Source organism: Brachycentrus maculatus, unplaced genomic scaffold (genome assembly GCF_059751285.1).
Source record: "Brachycentrus maculatus isolate JH-2025_06_01 unplaced genomic scaffold, ASM5975128v1 h1tg000315l, whole genome shotgun sequence".
NCBI classification, from domain to species: domain Eukaryota; kingdom Metazoa; phylum Arthropoda; class Insecta; order Trichoptera; family Brachycentridae; genus Brachycentrus; species Brachycentrus maculatus.
Genome location: NW_028281064.1, coordinates 3,401,427 through 3,419,331, shown reverse-complemented (window position 1 = coordinate 3,419,331; position 17,905 = coordinate 3,401,427). Strand labels below are relative to the sequence as shown.

General features: G+C 33.1%; 1 protein-coding gene across 5 annotated transcripts in view; it reads left to right on the top strand.

Moving 5' to 3' along the window:
* Positions 1 to 17,627, top strand: part of LOC148304506 (organic cation transporter protein-like) — a 44,225-nt gene extending 26,598 nt beyond the window's left edge. For 3 of the 5 annotated variants that reach the window (XM_088268199.1, XM_088268202.1, XM_088268203.1), the window contains exons 2-6: positions 10,355 to 10,595; positions 12,563 to 12,818; positions 13,501 to 14,148; positions 14,875 to 15,056; positions 16,189 to 17,627. In XM_088268199.1, the coding sequence (XP_088124325.1) occupies positions 10,355 to 10,595; positions 12,563 to 12,818; positions 13,501 to 14,148; positions 14,875 to 15,056; positions 16,189 to 16,350 (1,489 nt within the window). In that variant the 3' untranslated portion in view covers positions 16,351 to 17,627. Of the gene's footprint in view, positions 1 to 5,944; positions 6,418 to 10,354; positions 10,596 to 12,562; positions 12,819 to 13,500; positions 14,149 to 14,874; positions 15,057 to 16,188 lie in introns of those variants that run through there. The other 2 variants (XM_088268201.1, XM_088268200.1) reach the window with 2 other exon arrangements.
* The last annotated feature ends 278 nt before the right edge of the window (positions 17,628 to 17,905 follow it).

The window sequence follows — 17,905 nt, the reverse complement described above, 5'->3', positions numbered from 1 at the left end:
ATTGGCTAAAAAACTAAATTTCTAACATAATTTTAAAACTTAACGTGGTTTGCAAGCGGGCTACTGAATTGGTGTGTTATAATGTTTGCTGTTTTTTATACTCCTTTTGTGACATTTTTCACCGATGATGATTCATTTTTATTATGAACCAGGTAAAAAATGCAACGCAGTGTTTTATAATCAGACTGAGTGAATAAAATTATAAATAAATAAATAAAAACCGCACAGTGGTTTGGTGATAATAAACATATCGCTCACTCATTTCAAGAACGTCATATATCAACAATCGTCAATTTTCAGTAATGCATGTTTTCGGAATGCCCAGAAAATGTTCTATATCCCAGCAAAAGCGGCATATTTTTAACTTAAATTTACCCGCTACAGGGCAGAAAGTGTTGTTTTTGCATTTTGAAGATAAGGTATTGTTTAAATATTTTTTTTAAATGGAGAAAAAACCTTCAGGTTTTACCTAAAAAGATCTGTTGCACAGAAAAAGTTCAATAAGTGGCTTGATATTTATTTTGAATACATTGTTTTATATTTTTAAACTTTAAAAACAATCTCCTAAATAATATTTTATTTTATTTATGACGTTGTTGAAAGGAGTGAGCGATATGTATTCATGTATTCATTTATTGTGATGTGTTTGATAAGATAACTTTTAACGACATCTATCGTTGAAAATTATATATTTTTACCTCTATCTATAAGAATTCTAATCGGCTACTTGGCAGAGACTGATAATCAGTACAATATCGAATAGATGGCATTATAATCGATGCAAATTTTATTTTTATTAAAACTAGGTGTAGATACAATTTAGTAAACTCTAAAAATCAGTGTTTGATTTTAGTACCTATTTATTATATATTTTTCAAGTCAATAATGATGCTTTAATCGTATTTAAATTAACTCACAAACTAACTTACTAACCAACTACCACGCTGCTTGTATAGGCGGGATAGGCAGAGAGAATAGAACGCCACACCACTTGTCTTTACAAACATTCTTCGCCACTCCCACATGTATGCATCTCCTCATACATACTCGCCCATTATTACGACTCCTGACCTGACCGCTTTCAAGTATTTTACATACTTGATCACGCCACGTTTTCTTCGGTCTTTTTCTGTTTATATTTCCAAATATATTCGCCTCATTATTTGTTTTACTATTTTTTCATCACACATTCGATTCACATGTCCAAACCATCTCAACACACCTTTCTTAGTTTTATCGATAATGCTTATCTCAGCCTTGCTTTCCTTCTTTATTTCACTATTCGAACATCTATCACACGTCTTTTTGCCGCACATTCGTTTAAGGGATCTCATTTTGACCGCATTAAGTCTGCTTTTTATCCTTCTTTTGCCATCTCTATGCTCCACTTCCATACATTAGGGTTGAAACCAGGACTCTTGCCTTTGTTAATAATATTTTTGAATATTTTTTTCTTAAAGAGAAATATATTCTTCTTCATCTTTGATGAGATGTCAAAAAATAATATGAAAATAACTCCTGTAATTGGAGATAATCCAGATTTTGTGAACAAGTAGTTGGACACACTTAAAATGTTGTTAATAAATATTTGTGTTTATTATTATTTTTATTTAAAACAATATTTGAATTTCATAGTATTTCTGTGAACCTAAACCGGTCATTATTAGAAATTGGTATCAAATTGTGATAGATTGGGTTCGAACCCAGAAACTCTGACTCAAGAGTCCACAACCCGACACAAATAATTTAATTCAAATAATAACTATAATTTTTAATATTATAATATTAAAATTGTACAGAAACATTATAAAATTTTCTTAAAAATTTAATATGATATTAAATATTTAAGAAAATAGTCAGTTAAAATCAGATAATAAAAATTAATAACATAATAATAATAAAACCCTTATCCGCACCCCAATGGTGCATAGGGCACTGTGTCATATAAACGCAGTGTTATCTTGATCGTTTACACATGAAGGAAAGGTGATCAGCCCTCCGCTTCAGGTACCAGTCCATGGTAACATTGAATAAATATTACAGTGAAAAAATCACTTATATTTTATTTTACCCCCCTTGGGACCTTCAGAACGGTAGCCGAGCGTGCTGACCATTACACTACGGAGGCGGACAAAAAAAAATTAAAGCACTTAAGTATATATATTTTTAAACATACGACACTTACTTTTTAACGAGTAAAATAAAGGTGACTTGTTTCATGTTTTTTTTTTAATTTTTAATTTTAAATTTATCAAACCTGCTTTATTCAATTTTCTATATCGGGAACATTTTCAGCTATACCCAAGATCTTCCTAATTAAGCTCGCAGCTAGTGCGTCAAATAAACACTTTGAATCACATTTCTAATTACGGTTTGATGAGTTTTGCCAGCTTTTTTTTCCCAAAAATGTTCTAAATCCTTCGACTTCAATACAGGTAATTGACCTACAATATTATGACGATTCTACCTCACCAGTACGATAGTAAGGATGACCAGTGGAATTTTTTTATTTTTAAATTTTGACACATCAACACAGATGAAAAAGAATATGTATGTCCGGCTATTTACAAAGCTTATGATCTGACATAGGGTGGTCAAGTGATCACTTTACACAAGTGCAACATTCACCATTGACAATCATACTTCTTCAATTTTTGGAAATCCTAGATATATAATTCATACAAATAAAAAGGTCTCTGCTAAATAAAAGGGTAAATTATCATGGATGTCATGATACCAGTCTGATGATGTCGGTTGCGACGAAACCCGCTTACTTGTCAAATAAAATTAATGGAATCCCGGTTACTGGAAAAAATTACTTAGTCGTTTTATTTTATTATATCATGGATAGAATTTGACATATCGACTTGAATGCAGTGTAATAACTTTGTCGTAATAATCAACGCACTAAAAATGTTATTAGATTTTACGGAAAAATATTTTGAACGTCCAATCGTTGAATGAATCCTTCGTTATATTCTCCTTCCCCTTAAAATTTGTTGAACGTCCAATCGTTGAATGAATCCTTTGTTATATTCTTATTCCCCTTAAAATTTGTTGAACGTCCAATCGTTAAAAGAAACCTTCGTTATATTCTCCTTCCCCTTAAAATTTGTTGAACGTCCAATCGTTGAATGAATCCTTCGTTATATTCTCCTTACCCTTAAAATTTGTTGAACGTCCAATCGTTTAATGAATCCTTTGTTATATTCTTCTTACCCTTAAAATTTGTTGAACGTCCAATCGTTTAATGAATCCTTTGTTATATTCTCCTTGCCCTTAAAATTTGTTGAACGTCAATCGTTGAATGAATCCTTTGTTATATTCTTCTTGCCATTAAAATTTGTACATTTTGTGTACTAACAACTATGTATACAAAATATTTATCACATTTATTCATTTCGACCACCCGGGATTCGATCCTGGTACCTCCTGCACGGTAACCAAAAGCGTTTACCTCTACATTCCGGAAGCCGATAGAGTATATTAAAAGGTTTACGTCATGTACAATATTTAACATGCTAATCAATCTGTAATAATCTATTAAACTAATATTAATTTGACAATCATAATTAAATTACAATTTCCGCTGGATAAACGTAAACACAAGTGTTTTTATTATGTTCTCGTCTTTTACGCAGAACACCATACAGAAGAAAAAATGATGCTTTGCAAAACTAACAAAACGATTAAACACGTGTTGAGCAATACGGAAAAATAAATTTCAATCAAATTATGTCAAAAATGCATGTCTTGTTCAAAGACTTAAATAAGATTTTTTAAATGAGTACCGGAACGAGTATATCTCGCTTAAGGGGATATTCCCCAAGACAAAACTCATAGAAAAACATGATACCTCACCGGCCAACCGCGGAAGAGGTAACATGTTTTTCTACGCCCGATTTTTTTAAAGAATGTACTTATATTGGATTTTTATTTTTTTAGAATACATGTAGAATTTTTTTTAAAATTTTTATTTGACTCCTGACTCTTTTCTTTTAAAAATTATATAATTATTTCGAAGAAGAACTTATTATTTCACTGAAAAAACGGTGTTTTAATAATAAAATAAAAACAATTACGTACAATGTTACCTGGATTTAGAGAAAATTAAGTTGCGACTTAACGAATACTGTTACCCAGGTAACATTAATGTATTTTTTTACTTAAAATACCATTTTGTATTGAAAAAAATAGTTTTTCTTTGAAAGAAGTATATGGTATGAAAAGAAAAGAGTTATTGATAGGTGAGGAGTAAGAAAAATGATGTGATAAATAATATTTGTTCGAAAAATTCTAATAAACTTATATATTTAAAAAAAATGGTATACCAAGTCTGCAAGTTCTCGCGCAGACTTGGAATAGAGACTTGGTATGGAGAGTACACCCTTATGTATCAACAATCAATAACCCGCCATTTTTAATAAAACTTTTACTTGGTAAATACCACTATTTCATTACTTAAATTATAAAGAGATAGATTTTACCACAAAGTGACTGCCGAATCAATCAATGAAAATAACCAGCCACTAACTTTTTGATAAATTCAGCATTTTACTCTTTGAATTCAGGCAATCAACAAATTTGCACGTAAAATCTAACAACATTTACAACAATGTTGTTTCATTACATTCTAGTAGATTTGTCAAATGGGGAAATCACCACGATGTGCATACAAGTATATTGCGTTACTGCAGATATGGTAAATACTAGTGGTGACCCAGTTTATCTGGACCTGGACTTAGGTCATTTACATAACTAGGTACATTTCTTTAGCAACTATAAATTCTTTCAGCCAATGGGCAATGATCACAACTCACCCCTTAAAAGGATTTAAAAAATATGAACGAAAATTTATGAACATTTTGGTGTTTTAGGAGTCGAATGATAATATCTGAAATGGGACGAAGGAATTTTGATGTCTCGTAAAAGAGGCAAGCTTGATGGCTCTCGGGAGGTGCGCGAAGATGACTTATCTAACTGATTTGCCTTTTCTTGATGGAAGTTTAGCCATGTTTGTTTAATGTTTTATGCGAGCGAAACATCTCACGAAATGTGCGAAAAACAGCAAATTATTGTTAGAAGGATCCCATTGTAATATTATGCACTGCGTGCATATCTGTTTATAAAAGTTCATTTCCTGCTCTAACTTCCTCAATTTCTATCCTCATTTCGACTAAAAATGATGCAAAAAATTACTATTTGTATTTTCACACGTTGATGAGAACATCCGTAGTTCTCGAAACTAGACGTGTTTACATTAATAAACCCAAAAGTGGTATCACTCAAGTGATTCATTTTTAATTAAAATTACATGTTATTCTATGAAGTTAGTGACAAATCCATAAATAATATTCATCTCGTCCTACACTTGTTTCGAAGAATCTGAATTGTATGGATTACGTTGGAATTAATTAACCGGACTAAGCTAAGTAAACCTGAATTATATGTACAAAGGCCGATTGATAAGTATGGTAACAACCCCGTTTTTACTATACGATAAAATCAAAATTGTTTTTTTATAAGAAAAATATGTTTCTAACTTAACTTGGTTTGAATTGAAAATTTCACTTGGTTCGACCAGATCAATCAGAACCTAAAATTTGGTGGTGTCAAAAGTCTACGTAATCAAAGGGCATGTGTGACGAGATGTATGGATGTGAAGGAAGCTAGGAGTGTATGTCAGTACAGAAGAGTGTGGCGTTCTATCCTACCTACCCCTGCAATGAAAAGGCGTGATTGTAGTAGTAATGGTAGTTTTACAAAATTCTCACTTATGGCAACGATGGATTCCTCCATTAGTTACAATTCAAATATAGAGCTTTTTTAAAAACTAAACCTGAGCCATCTTATAGTGTTTTTTTTTTCAGTAAACTAATCAATCGGCCCTAATTCGAATATGTATATGTTTGCACATCTATGGATATAAGTTTATAAAATCAGTCAGTACATACTAAGTGAGCGAACGCGCTGCATCTAGTACAAACTTAACATTTACGAAAGTGGGTGTTTACTTTTTATATAGTAAGAAAATTTCAAATTTTCTCCTGTTGGAAAAATGGTAGCTGATAAAAATTATTCCTACCTTTATATGTGGAAATATGAACCATAATCAGTGAAAAGATTTTTAATTCAAATTAATTTAGAAACCAAAATAATTCTTCTTTGAAAGCATTTAAAAAATATGATTTTTCCTTTACAAAAATTGTGTTTTCGTGGTTTTTAAGTTAATAATTGGCGCTGTTTTTTTTCTCTCACAAGAATGCCTGTAAACTTTAGCTTAGACGATATATTAGTCGAAATTGGACAATTTGGGAAGTATCAAAAATGGAATTACATACTGATATCCATTGCAATACTTTTATGTGGAATGTATAACACAAACTACGTATTCTCCTCTCGGGATGACATTTACAGGTAATGTTTTAAAAAAATATTTTTAGTGTATCAATAACATTCTACACAAATATTACATTTAACCCACGAGTAATTATTATCAATTTAACTTTATAAAATAAAACAACTTTGTTTTAACCATTTTTTATTTAGGAGTTTTTTCTTGTTTTTAAAGCCACAATTTCATATGGTGTACGGAGTGCGTGGAAGTTTTTGGCATCGTAAGGGAAGGGTAATTAACTGTAACCTAACTATGAGTATTTCAATGTTTTAGAATTAGTACATAAACCCTGATTATGACAAGGTTCTTGTCAAAACCGGTTGGAAAAAGTTATTTATTTTGGATCCCTGATTGGATTCTATTTTATACAATATATGTCAGGAAGCTGGTTAATTTGGGTATAGGCAATATATTGTAAGGACCTAACTCTAAACATAGTTGTGTTTATCGGCCCCATGTATATTTTGTTTTACCCTCGTGTATTATAATGGTAAATTTATTTGTTAAAAATCGGTTTGGTGTTGCTGTGAGTCGTTTTGAACATTATTTGAAGCATTGTATTTGTTATCTCAGGTATTATTTGAAGCATTGTATTTTTAATCTCTGTTTCTCATAATTTTGTTTAAGCTTACTGCGTTCTGTTACTAACGAGACAGTAACTTGTGCGTTTAGTTCATCAAGATAACTACTCCATTTTCCTGTGACAATATTACGTAATTGTATTTTATTTAAATATTTAAGTATGTATATTCTGTTGGCAGGCGCCACACCTCACGATTATGTTTGAATATATTTATTTTGCATAAAGAAATCAACACAGTTGTGTTTTAGAATAATATTATTGTAGATTTTGATCACGAGTTATAATGTTTATACAGTTTGACGTGTTCGCGCTAAAATAAAATAGTAAACATCATTTTTGGTTGCGACCCGAGAGGTTTTAAATTGTACTTTGACCCGCCAGATGAAACAAATTCAAATGATGAAATGCAATAAAAATATTACCTTATCTAAAAGAATAATATTATGCACGTGAATGTCAACCAATTTGAAAAACCCTTTCCTAAAACTCCTCAGATTCGATAGTAATGTACTCGTATGTATGTAATATATTGTAGTTCTTTTCTTGGAGTCTTTTTTTTAAACATTTTTGAAAAAATCTTTTAATTATTATTTTTTTTATATAAATTGTACACATTTATTTCAATCACAATTTTAAACATATTAAATTTCTTTTGCAGAAACCCACCAAGCCACTTTGTGTGTTTTGTCGGTGGAGTTCTTTTTTAATACATTTTTAATTGTTTTTTACGATTTTAACCTAATATACACACTAAAAGGGAGAAAAATTAAGAACAAGTATGTACATTTTACAATTCTCATAAAATTAACTTTTGATCATTTACCCATTCCTTTATTTTCCTTTGTTCCATATTTTATTTTGACCTCTAACATCCGTCGGCAACAAATTAAGGAACGATATATTGCAGTGTTCTTTCAAATAAAACACATTTCGAAGTTTTGTGTCTCCAGCTTTAAGTTTTGTTTTGAAAGTTATGAAATTACATTTTCTATTTCCTATTATTAATATCAACAAGCTTTCTACTCTCACTCCTCAACTAGATCATGTTTATAGACGTGAATGAGTTTATTGTATATTTCCAACAATTCTTTGAAACAAAAATTTACTCTTACTGTACTGTTGTACATATCGTAGTCGTACAGAAGAAAGTGACCAACTAACAAAACGTAAAATGTTTAGGAGGGCCATTTAAGTCACTTTTGCTTGGCAAGAAAATAAACATCAATGCAGTTAGTCATTTTTAACAAGTCAATATATTATATTTACAAGTTTAAAATCCTTTGGGATTTTTTTCAGGGCAATATTAAGCTAGTAAGATATCAGATAGTCAATGATCATGTTTTTGTTATAAATGCATTTGGTCAATTTCTCCTGTATGACTACGATATAAGTGTTCTTATATCGCTCACTCCTTTCAACAACGTCATATATCAAAAAACTTGATTTTTCAGGAGATCGTTTTTGAAGTTTAAAAATATAATAAAACGTGTTACAAATAAATATCAAGCTACTCATTGAACTTTTAAGTGTGCAACAGATCTTTTTATGTAAAACCTGACTTTTTATGAAAACTCTTTATTTGAAAAATATTTAGTTTGTTTAAAAAAAAATATTAAACAACACCTTTTCTTCAAAATGCAAAAACAACAATTTCTGCCCTGTAGCGAGTAAATATTAAGTTAAAAATATGCCGCTTTGGCTTGAATATAGTAAATTTTCTGGGCATTCCGAAAACATGACGTTGTTGAAAGGAGTGAGCGATATGTGGAATGATTTAATTGGCTTTTGTTATTGTTAAATTTCTTCTTCTTCATCTTCATGAGCTCTCTGATCTCCACTGCTGGACCTCTTCCCCTACTTTCCATTTCCTCCGGTTGGTTGCTGCTTGCAGCCAGTTTTTACCCCCCACAGAGATTATGTCGTCGGATCAATTATTTTGGGGTCTTCCGACACCTCTTTTGTTCGAATCTTAAAATTTTCGGGGTCCATCTTATGGGTCCTGTCTTGCAATATGTCCGGCCCATTGCCAATTGAGTTTTGCCACGCGATCCATGGTATCCTCTACCTTTGTAAATCTAACTACTTTTAAAAATTTGATTTGATTGAATTTTTTAACTCTAATAAAAATATTTAAAAAGGCTGTATAATTTACTCGCGCAAAGACACTCATTTTTCATAGCTCCAAAACTGTTCAATTTATTCCACAAAGACTGTATGTTTGATGTTAATTACCTAAGTTTGTTTGTTTTTTTTTTTTTTTATTATTAGATTAAAACCAATATTTTTAGCTTTTCCACTTTTTTATTTGACCAGCGACCGGGTTTCGTCGTTACCGACATCATCAGACTGGTACCGACATCATCAGACTGGACACATCACCAGTCTGATGATGTCGGTAACGACGAAACCCGGTCGCTGGTCAAATAAAAAAGTGGAAAAGCTAAAAATATTGGTTTTAATCTAATAATAAATTAAAAATGCAATTCCATCACGAAGTGTCAGTGGATAATATAAATCTATTACCTAAGTTTGTTTTGATTTGAAATTTTGCTTGGATTGTTTTTTGAAGAGACAGATTTAATTTCCTTTTTCTTGTAGACGTATCACTCATGTGGTACATGCTTGCTAACTTTTTTACTTTTTCATATTTTTTATGTTAAGTTTTAATTTTTTTTCTGATAGTCAAGTATTTTGTATTTTTTGTATTTTATACTGACACTTTTATTCTAGTTCTACTTCTTATAAAATCTATTGTATTCTTGCCAGTGACCTTTACTATGACCTAAATTATATTGTTTACCCACACACAGGCCATGCCTTTGTGGGATCTTTTTTTGTATTTATATTTTATTCATATTTTTTTGTATTTTTTTGTATTTTTTGTATTTTTTATTTTTATTATTTTATTTTTATTTCATAAATACATAGATACATTCATAGATACATATTTATTTCATATATACATTTACTATATGTATTACGGCTCTTTAGGCATGGCCTGTGTTGAGCCGAATACTAACATGTTAATACAATTTTTATATTTTATTTTAATTTTTTATTTTTTAATATATTTTTTTTAATTATTAGATTATATACATAACATACAGGAGAAACAATAATAATTAACAGTATAAAGGTTTTACAGTAAAACAATTTCACCTGGACTTTTAAATCACTTTCTACCTTGTCCCTTCCAATGCGAAGCAACCATCGACCATATTTGAATTCATGTCATGTTTGTACAATGCAAATCAATTTAAAATAAAATTTTAAAGAAAAAAATCCCCAGTAAATTAAAAAATTAAATAAATAACCGTATCAGCAAAATGAATTATTCTTATAAGACACATTTTGACTTTAAATTTCTCCAACAGGTGTCAGATTCCAGAATGCGACGTAGGAGACGCCACAGTCCTGGAAGCAGATTGGCTTCAACATGCAATGCCATCTAGCTCGGACCCCCGGAGATGCTACAGATACGGGCCATCCAATGCCTCCTTGATGACGATGAGGTCCGGCCTGAACGCCACCTGTAGCCCAGATGCATTCGATCGTGACGTCATCATCGGCTGCGACTCGTGGGTTTTCGGGGAAGGAATGTCCATCGTAAAAGAGGTAAAATTAAACATTTGTACAAAAAAATTGGAAATGAAGTTTCGTTTCGAATGGTGAATTAAGGAAAAAAGAGACTGAATATAGTTATAGCAAATAAAACCCCTATTAGCGAAAGCTGAACCTGCACTAAGCTGTAATATCTACTGAATATATGGTAACCCTGGATTTATTGTTTTTTCACTGTAATATTTATTAAATATTACCCTGGATTGGTACCCGATGCGGAGGGCTGATCACCTTTCCTTCATGTATAAACGATCGAGATAACACTGCATTTATATGATGCAGTGCCCTATGCACCATTGGAGTGCGGATAAGGGTTTAAAGAAGAAGAAGAACTTGCAGTACACAGTGGAATCATGCATACAAATGCTGTCATTTTAATCACTAACTAACCATTATGCTGCTTGTAGGTAGGGAGAATAGAACGCCACATCACTCTGTCTTTGAACGATTCTTCACCTCTTCCTCCAGGAGGACCTCCAGGACCTCCAGAACGGTAGCCGAGCGTGCTGACTATTACACTACGGAGGCGAACAAAAATTATATTATTCATACATATGCATATCCGCCTCCGTGGTGTAATGGTCAGCACGCTTGGCTACCGTTCTGGAGGTCCCGGGTTCGATTCTCAGAGGGGTCAAATAAATTTAAGTGATTTTTTTTCACTCTAATATTTATTCAATATTACCCTGGACTGGTACTTGAAGCAGAGGGCTGATCACCTTTCCTTCATGTGTTAACGATCAAGGTTACACTGCGTTTATATGATGCAGTGCCCTATGCACCCTTGGGGTACGGATCAGGGTTTGAAAATACATATACATCTAATTTATTAATAAATCACACATCATGAGAATGATTCATTGTAATCCCAACTACCACTTCTAACGTAACATTCTTCTTTACAGAATCTATTGACAACAGATCTGATCAAGCATCTAAATCAAAGCTTCTAAAAATCTTGAGATAATAAATTCACTTATTTTATACCTTGATTCATATCTCGATTAACCCGTTTCACTAGTTGTCATTTTTTGCATCCATTATCCAAAGCAAGTGATGGAATTTGCGTTTCTGGGTCAGACGCGTTCAGAGGCAGTGACTGACCTTAGCATTGTTTCAGATATGCCACAGAATATTAATTCAAGAAGCACAAACTTAAACCTCTGACGATCAGTAAAAGGATCCTTCACACTATACTAATACATCACTCGGCTGAAACAGCTACAAACAGAGTTATTTTTTTCTTCTTCTTCTTCTTCTTCTTTTTGTAGGCCTTGTTGCCCTATTTTTAAGAGGGATTAGCCTCCTGCGATGTCGATTCTCAGTTATCGATCCATCTCTTTGGTGGTCTGCCCGGGAGTCGTCTACCACGGGGTTGGCCGTACAGTGCGATGTGGAGGAATCTGGATGGTTCCATTATCCTCACATGCGCATACCATTGTCTCCTTCGTTGCCTTCCCACCTAAGGAACTTTTAGATCTCGCATATTTCCCTGATCCTGGCTTTCTTTTTCTATCTTGAAGATTTTTTTTTAACTACGTTACTTATTGATTTGGCATTTAATTTGTAGAACTTCATTTTAATTTATGTATTAATTTTAAACCAAAACAGATTTTTGTTTTATTTTATTAACAAAAACGTATAAAAAATTAATATTGTGACAATTGTTTCGCCTTGTTAGGGCATTATCAAACGAATTTTCGATAATGCCCTAACAAGGCGAAACAATTGTCACAATATAATTATATTTTATGTAACTTTATAAAATGAAATAACTTTGTTATAATCACTTCTTTAGAGTCTGCGTAAAACATTCAAAAAAATATTTTATGTGTTTTTGTTGATTTAAAATCAATAGATAAATATGATGAATTTCTCTGTTAAAAATCAGTGTGTTATTGCTGTAAGTCGCTGGTTAATTTAGCAAGCAGTTTGTTTTAATCGCTAATAAACCATTTCAGCTCGGGATCCAATGCCAAGGCTGGAAGCGAACCCTGGTCGGTACGGTCCACAGTCTCGGCCTCCTGAGCGCCCTGCCCCTCGTGGCCTTCATCTCCGACAAGTACGGCCGGAGAGTGGCTCTCGTGGGCTCCGCAACGTGTGCTGGCATCTTCGGCCTCATCAGATCCTTCTCCAACAACTATATCATGTTCCTCATATTCGAATACATGGAACCGGCTCTCGGCTCTGGCGTTTACAGCGCTGGATTTATTCTTGGTAAAAAAAAAACATTAATCTTTTAACAAATGACATCTCAACATAGATGAAGAAGAATATGGAAGTCTGGAACATATCAGGGAACGTCATAAGATTGACTTCCAAAGTAGTGTGATGCTTACGGCCTGGAATTTGCCTAGTGATCACTGTAAACACTTGTGCAATGTTCACCATTCTACCCAACATTAATATTACATTAGTTTTTGAAAGATCTATTTGTGCACTTTTCCTAATTTTGATAGATGTGGAATTTTGGCCCCATTTTATCAAAGTATATATTACGTATATTATTTTACTCATGTGATTGTCTAATCTCCTTCTACAACCGACAGGGCATAGGACACTGCATGTTAACTTAATATTTTATTATGTGAAGATAACATGATCATCCGTCCTACTACCAGCTTCTTAGAATATCCTATCAAATACATTCCACCCCTGAATATTTTCGATAGGATACAAATTGCATAAGTAAAAGAGCTCTGAGTAAAAGATATTATTGATTGATGGAAAATAATGAAGAAAAAAAATAACTAGCAACAGAAACTCTTACAAGCACTTATAAGTACTTATACTTTATACGAGGAAATGTCACACATGGAAAACTATTTTTTTCCCTGAAAAAATATGATGTAACTGTTATATATTACTGTTTTGTTCATTTCTTCGTTTTGTTTTCCAGGTATGGAGCTCGTCGGCCCAAAACGTCGAGTTCTTGGATCGACTATACTGTGCATGTTCTACTCCACCGGCGCTATGCTGCTAGGAGTCCTGGCTTGGCTCCTCCCATACTGGAGGAATCTTCTCAGAATGATCTACGCCCCGTCTCTACTCTTCATCACCTACTTCTGGATTATCCAAGAGAGCGTTCGATGGCTCATCAGCAAAGGAGAGTACGACAAGGCCGTAAAGATCCTCAAAGATGCTGCTAAAATGAACGGAGTTACCTTATCAGAAAAATCCATGGAGAGCCTCCAATTGAATGTAGATAAAGATCCGGGTATTGAGATGAATGGCCGGGATATAAAAGAAGAGAAGGACCAATCATCTGCTATGAGACAAGTCTTCAAATCAAAAGTGATTTTGGTCAGAGTTTTGACTTGTTCGATTTGGTGGATCACGTGCACTTTTGTTTACTACGGATTGAGTATCAACGCCGTCTCTTTGACGGGTAACATCTATTTGAACTACGTTTTGGTTAGTTTGGTAGAGTTGCCGGCTTACTTTACCGGATTCATGGTGCTAGACAGGTTCGGGAGGAAGTACACCCTGTGTTGTGCATTCACTGCTAGCGGTATCGCGTGTATCGTTTTCCCGCTCTTGCCAAAAGGTAATTTATTATAATTTTTTAATAAACAATTCTTCTCCGTCCTATTTTTTGTGTATCATTATCATCATCATTCTATTTTTATTATTATCCATGTTTTTATAAGTACCCTTGAGGTAGTATTTTACGACAATGGCGCTTTTTAAATTATCCAAATTATTATTATTATATCTGGAAACAAACCTTACTGTGGCGCCATCAGTAATTTGTGAAGCATAGAAACCTTTTGAAAATATTTGAGATTCATTCTGAATTAGTTCACATATATTTTTAGGAGATATTGCATATTTAAATATCAAAATTAATGCAATATGGATGTTCAATTCAAGCCATAATAGTGAACATTACACAATTGTATTAAATGATCACTTAAGCCAGTCAAATTTATATAAAAAATTGTAGATGTTTTATCTCAAGTTGAGACATTTAAAATATTTATATATCATCCATGGGGTGATTAATCCAGTGTAACTTCTTTTTGTTCCTGGCTCCATCCTAACTAATCGTCTTTATAGACTGTTGGGGTCAACTCTCCTCGTCCTCGGGTTGTAGTTCCTTTTATCATGGATAATGTCACCAAGGCTATACCTTCGAATCATGTTATCTTTCTGTAGCATCCATGAATTATGTGTCTTTAAAAAAAGATTCATGGCGATTAATTTAATGCAAAATAATAATAAATAATAATAAACTGTAATATGGTCATAGTTTTCATCCTTTCTTTTCTAGATGCCAAATGGGTTCTCCTGGTCGTTTATCTTCTGGGGAAGTACTTCATCACCATTGCCTTCCACTCTCTGTATGTGTACACCTCGGAACTCTTCCCTACACTTCTGAGACACTCCCTTCTTGGAACCTGCTCCATGATTGGCCGAATCGGCTCCATTGTTGCGCCCCAGACGCCTTTATTAGTAAGCACATTTTTTTATCATATGAAAATAAAAACACAAATCTTTGTTTGTCCAAAATCTCCTAAAGACATTCACTGATTGCTTTGAAATTTTGATACCATAGAACGGGGCTACTATTTTAAATCTGTATTTGGTCTACAATAATGAATGTATCTACATGATTCATTGTTTCCCTGACAGGTGACACTTATTGTCACGATACTTCGATCGATACCACGATCTAAATATTTTTTTGTACTGGGCTCAAGTAACGCATCAAAGTTCAAGTAGCCCCGTTCTACGGTACAGCAATGGTGGTTTGGAAAAGAAAGTGTTCTTATACACACCTTATAAGCGTTTTTACCTGTGACACGTAAAAATTTGCTGTTTCAAAAAACAGCTTTATTGATATGACTTCTTTTGGACTACATAATTCAGGTACATTTTTTTTACCTTCTTATTGACTTTTAAATGGAAGTTGCATTTATTATTTACCTTGCTCGTTATAAACAAGGCTTATAGATTATTAAGTTGATTTTTGTTCCTTCTAGCCAAAAAACATGTTATTTTAATCTCTGTTGGGAACAGGAGGGATAAACTAGTGAAGGCCAATTAGGAAACCCTTAGCATTTGCTTATTGCTGGGAGGAAACCACGTGAAACTCCTCAGGAGAAGGCGAACTGTCATCAATAGGCCTTCTGTTTTACTAGAAGAGGGTTAAGCATTTTATGTCCTAGCTTGGTTTATAGTACCAATTTCCCTATCCTTACTATTATTACCACCTCTCGTGAGAGCTCCTTATAGGCTATCTGACTATCCGACTAACACGGATCCGATGTTTAATAGTTTCTCACCCAAGCTCCTGCAATAAGCGGTAATTAAGATGGGTTCAGCTATGAAGACTTCATAAAAAACAAGCGGGCGCAAGGATGCAATGCAACACTTGATATTACCTTATGCGCTAACTTATGAACTAACACAGATCTGATGCTAGATAGGTCCTCACCCAAGCTCCTGTAATGAGCTGTACTTAAGATGGGTTCAGCTATGAAGTCTATTAAAAAAATAAGAGGTCGCAAACATGCAATACGCCACTTGTAATCTGGTTTGTTTGACTACCCATGGTTTATACGATTGCTTGATTGGATTTCAGGGAGAATACGTGCCAGGTCTTCCGTCCTTCCTGTTTGGAGGTCTGTCCATATTCTCTGGTCTGCTGATGCTGACATCTCCGGAGACCCTGAATATCAAGCTGCCGGACACCATCGAGGAAGCCGAGAACATAGCCAGGAGAAAACCTTACAAAGGACCCTGATGCAAAAACGAACTGTCGATAACTATTTAAACGCTAAATTATGAATGGGTACATTTTCGATATAGGTACCTCTACCTACTCAAAGACTTTTTTAATCAATCGAAATTTTTATGAAAATGGATATGGCTGATATTCAGCCGATTGTTTAACCCTTTCCACTCTGACCATTTTTTCTCATAACTGATCAGCTACTCTGATCAAAAAAATGCGACGTTTTTCTATCATTAAAATAAATATTTTGGCTCCTTAATTTTGGGACACAGTCTGGCAATTCGTATGATCATGTAATTAAGATTAACTGTATTTATCAGAATAAACTTGGGTGATAGAGAAATCATTGATTTAAGTTATACCTGCGCCAGGCCAGACATTGTGGCCCACGGAGCTGCCTACTAGAATCATATGGGCCAGAATGTCTGGCCTACAGAGTGGTAAGAGTTAAAATTGCATTCCGTATAATTTGCACGTTTCGCATTCACAAAACAATCGATTGTCTTAGATATCAGAATGAATCATGTATTACATTTTACGTAATATCCATGCATAACCACCAAAGTATCTTTTAAGTTTTTTGATAAATGTTACAGAACCCTAAATGTTATAAGTATTTTGCAGGGCTTTTTTTTAAACAAAATACATAGGTCCCGCAACTCACTTAATGTCAAGCTTTTTACTTCAAAAAAATATATTCAAATATCATTTAAATATTCATTTTGATTCCATATTTTATCATTTTGATGAATTATCTAAATATAGATTGTAATTACCAAAGCGCAAACATTGTTTTGTCTAATTGATTTTGAAAACTTAACTTGTTTTTAATTTAGTCGTGAAAAAAGGTGCCAGAACGCTGTACCTCCGCGTTACATAAAAAAATCCCTGGTATTTTTAATAATGATTTTGTAATATGCATTTTCTAGCATAATACGTCACAAGTTGGCTATTTTATTTAAGTACTTTGTCGCCTCTTTTTTTTAATGACGTCAGTTTTTTTAAAGCAAATGCAAGATTCAAGGCAATTATGTCTTGGGATACATTAAATCATACAGGGCAGTGAAGTAATGGGGTTTGTTTTCATATGTCATACATTGTACATATACTTGTGTTGTGTCTGCGTTCTGTTTTCTTAAAAAAACTAAATACTTTGGCGGTCACAAATTGATATTTCCAGATAAGATGTGCCTAATGGTAACTGTTTTTTTCTTTATGAAAAAGTTACTTAATTTGATTTTATGAGTTGATCGCCCATCATTAATCAGTGGTGGTTGTAAAAAAAATCATAAATAAGTTTTTATTTTAATTTCCTTGGTAGACCAAGTAATAAAAGTCTGAAATTCTATTAAGAAACTGATAATAAACATCAATAATTAATTCTAGTATTTATTAAAATTATAACATGCCTTTATGGAAATTTTAAATAAGACTTTATACAGAATGATCTATGTTTATTGACTGTTAACAGTTAAACAGTTGAAACTCCGCGTTGTCAAATGAATATGGATTTATGTTTGGTTAATGATTTAATTTCTACGCTTTGCGCTTAACTAACGCAATC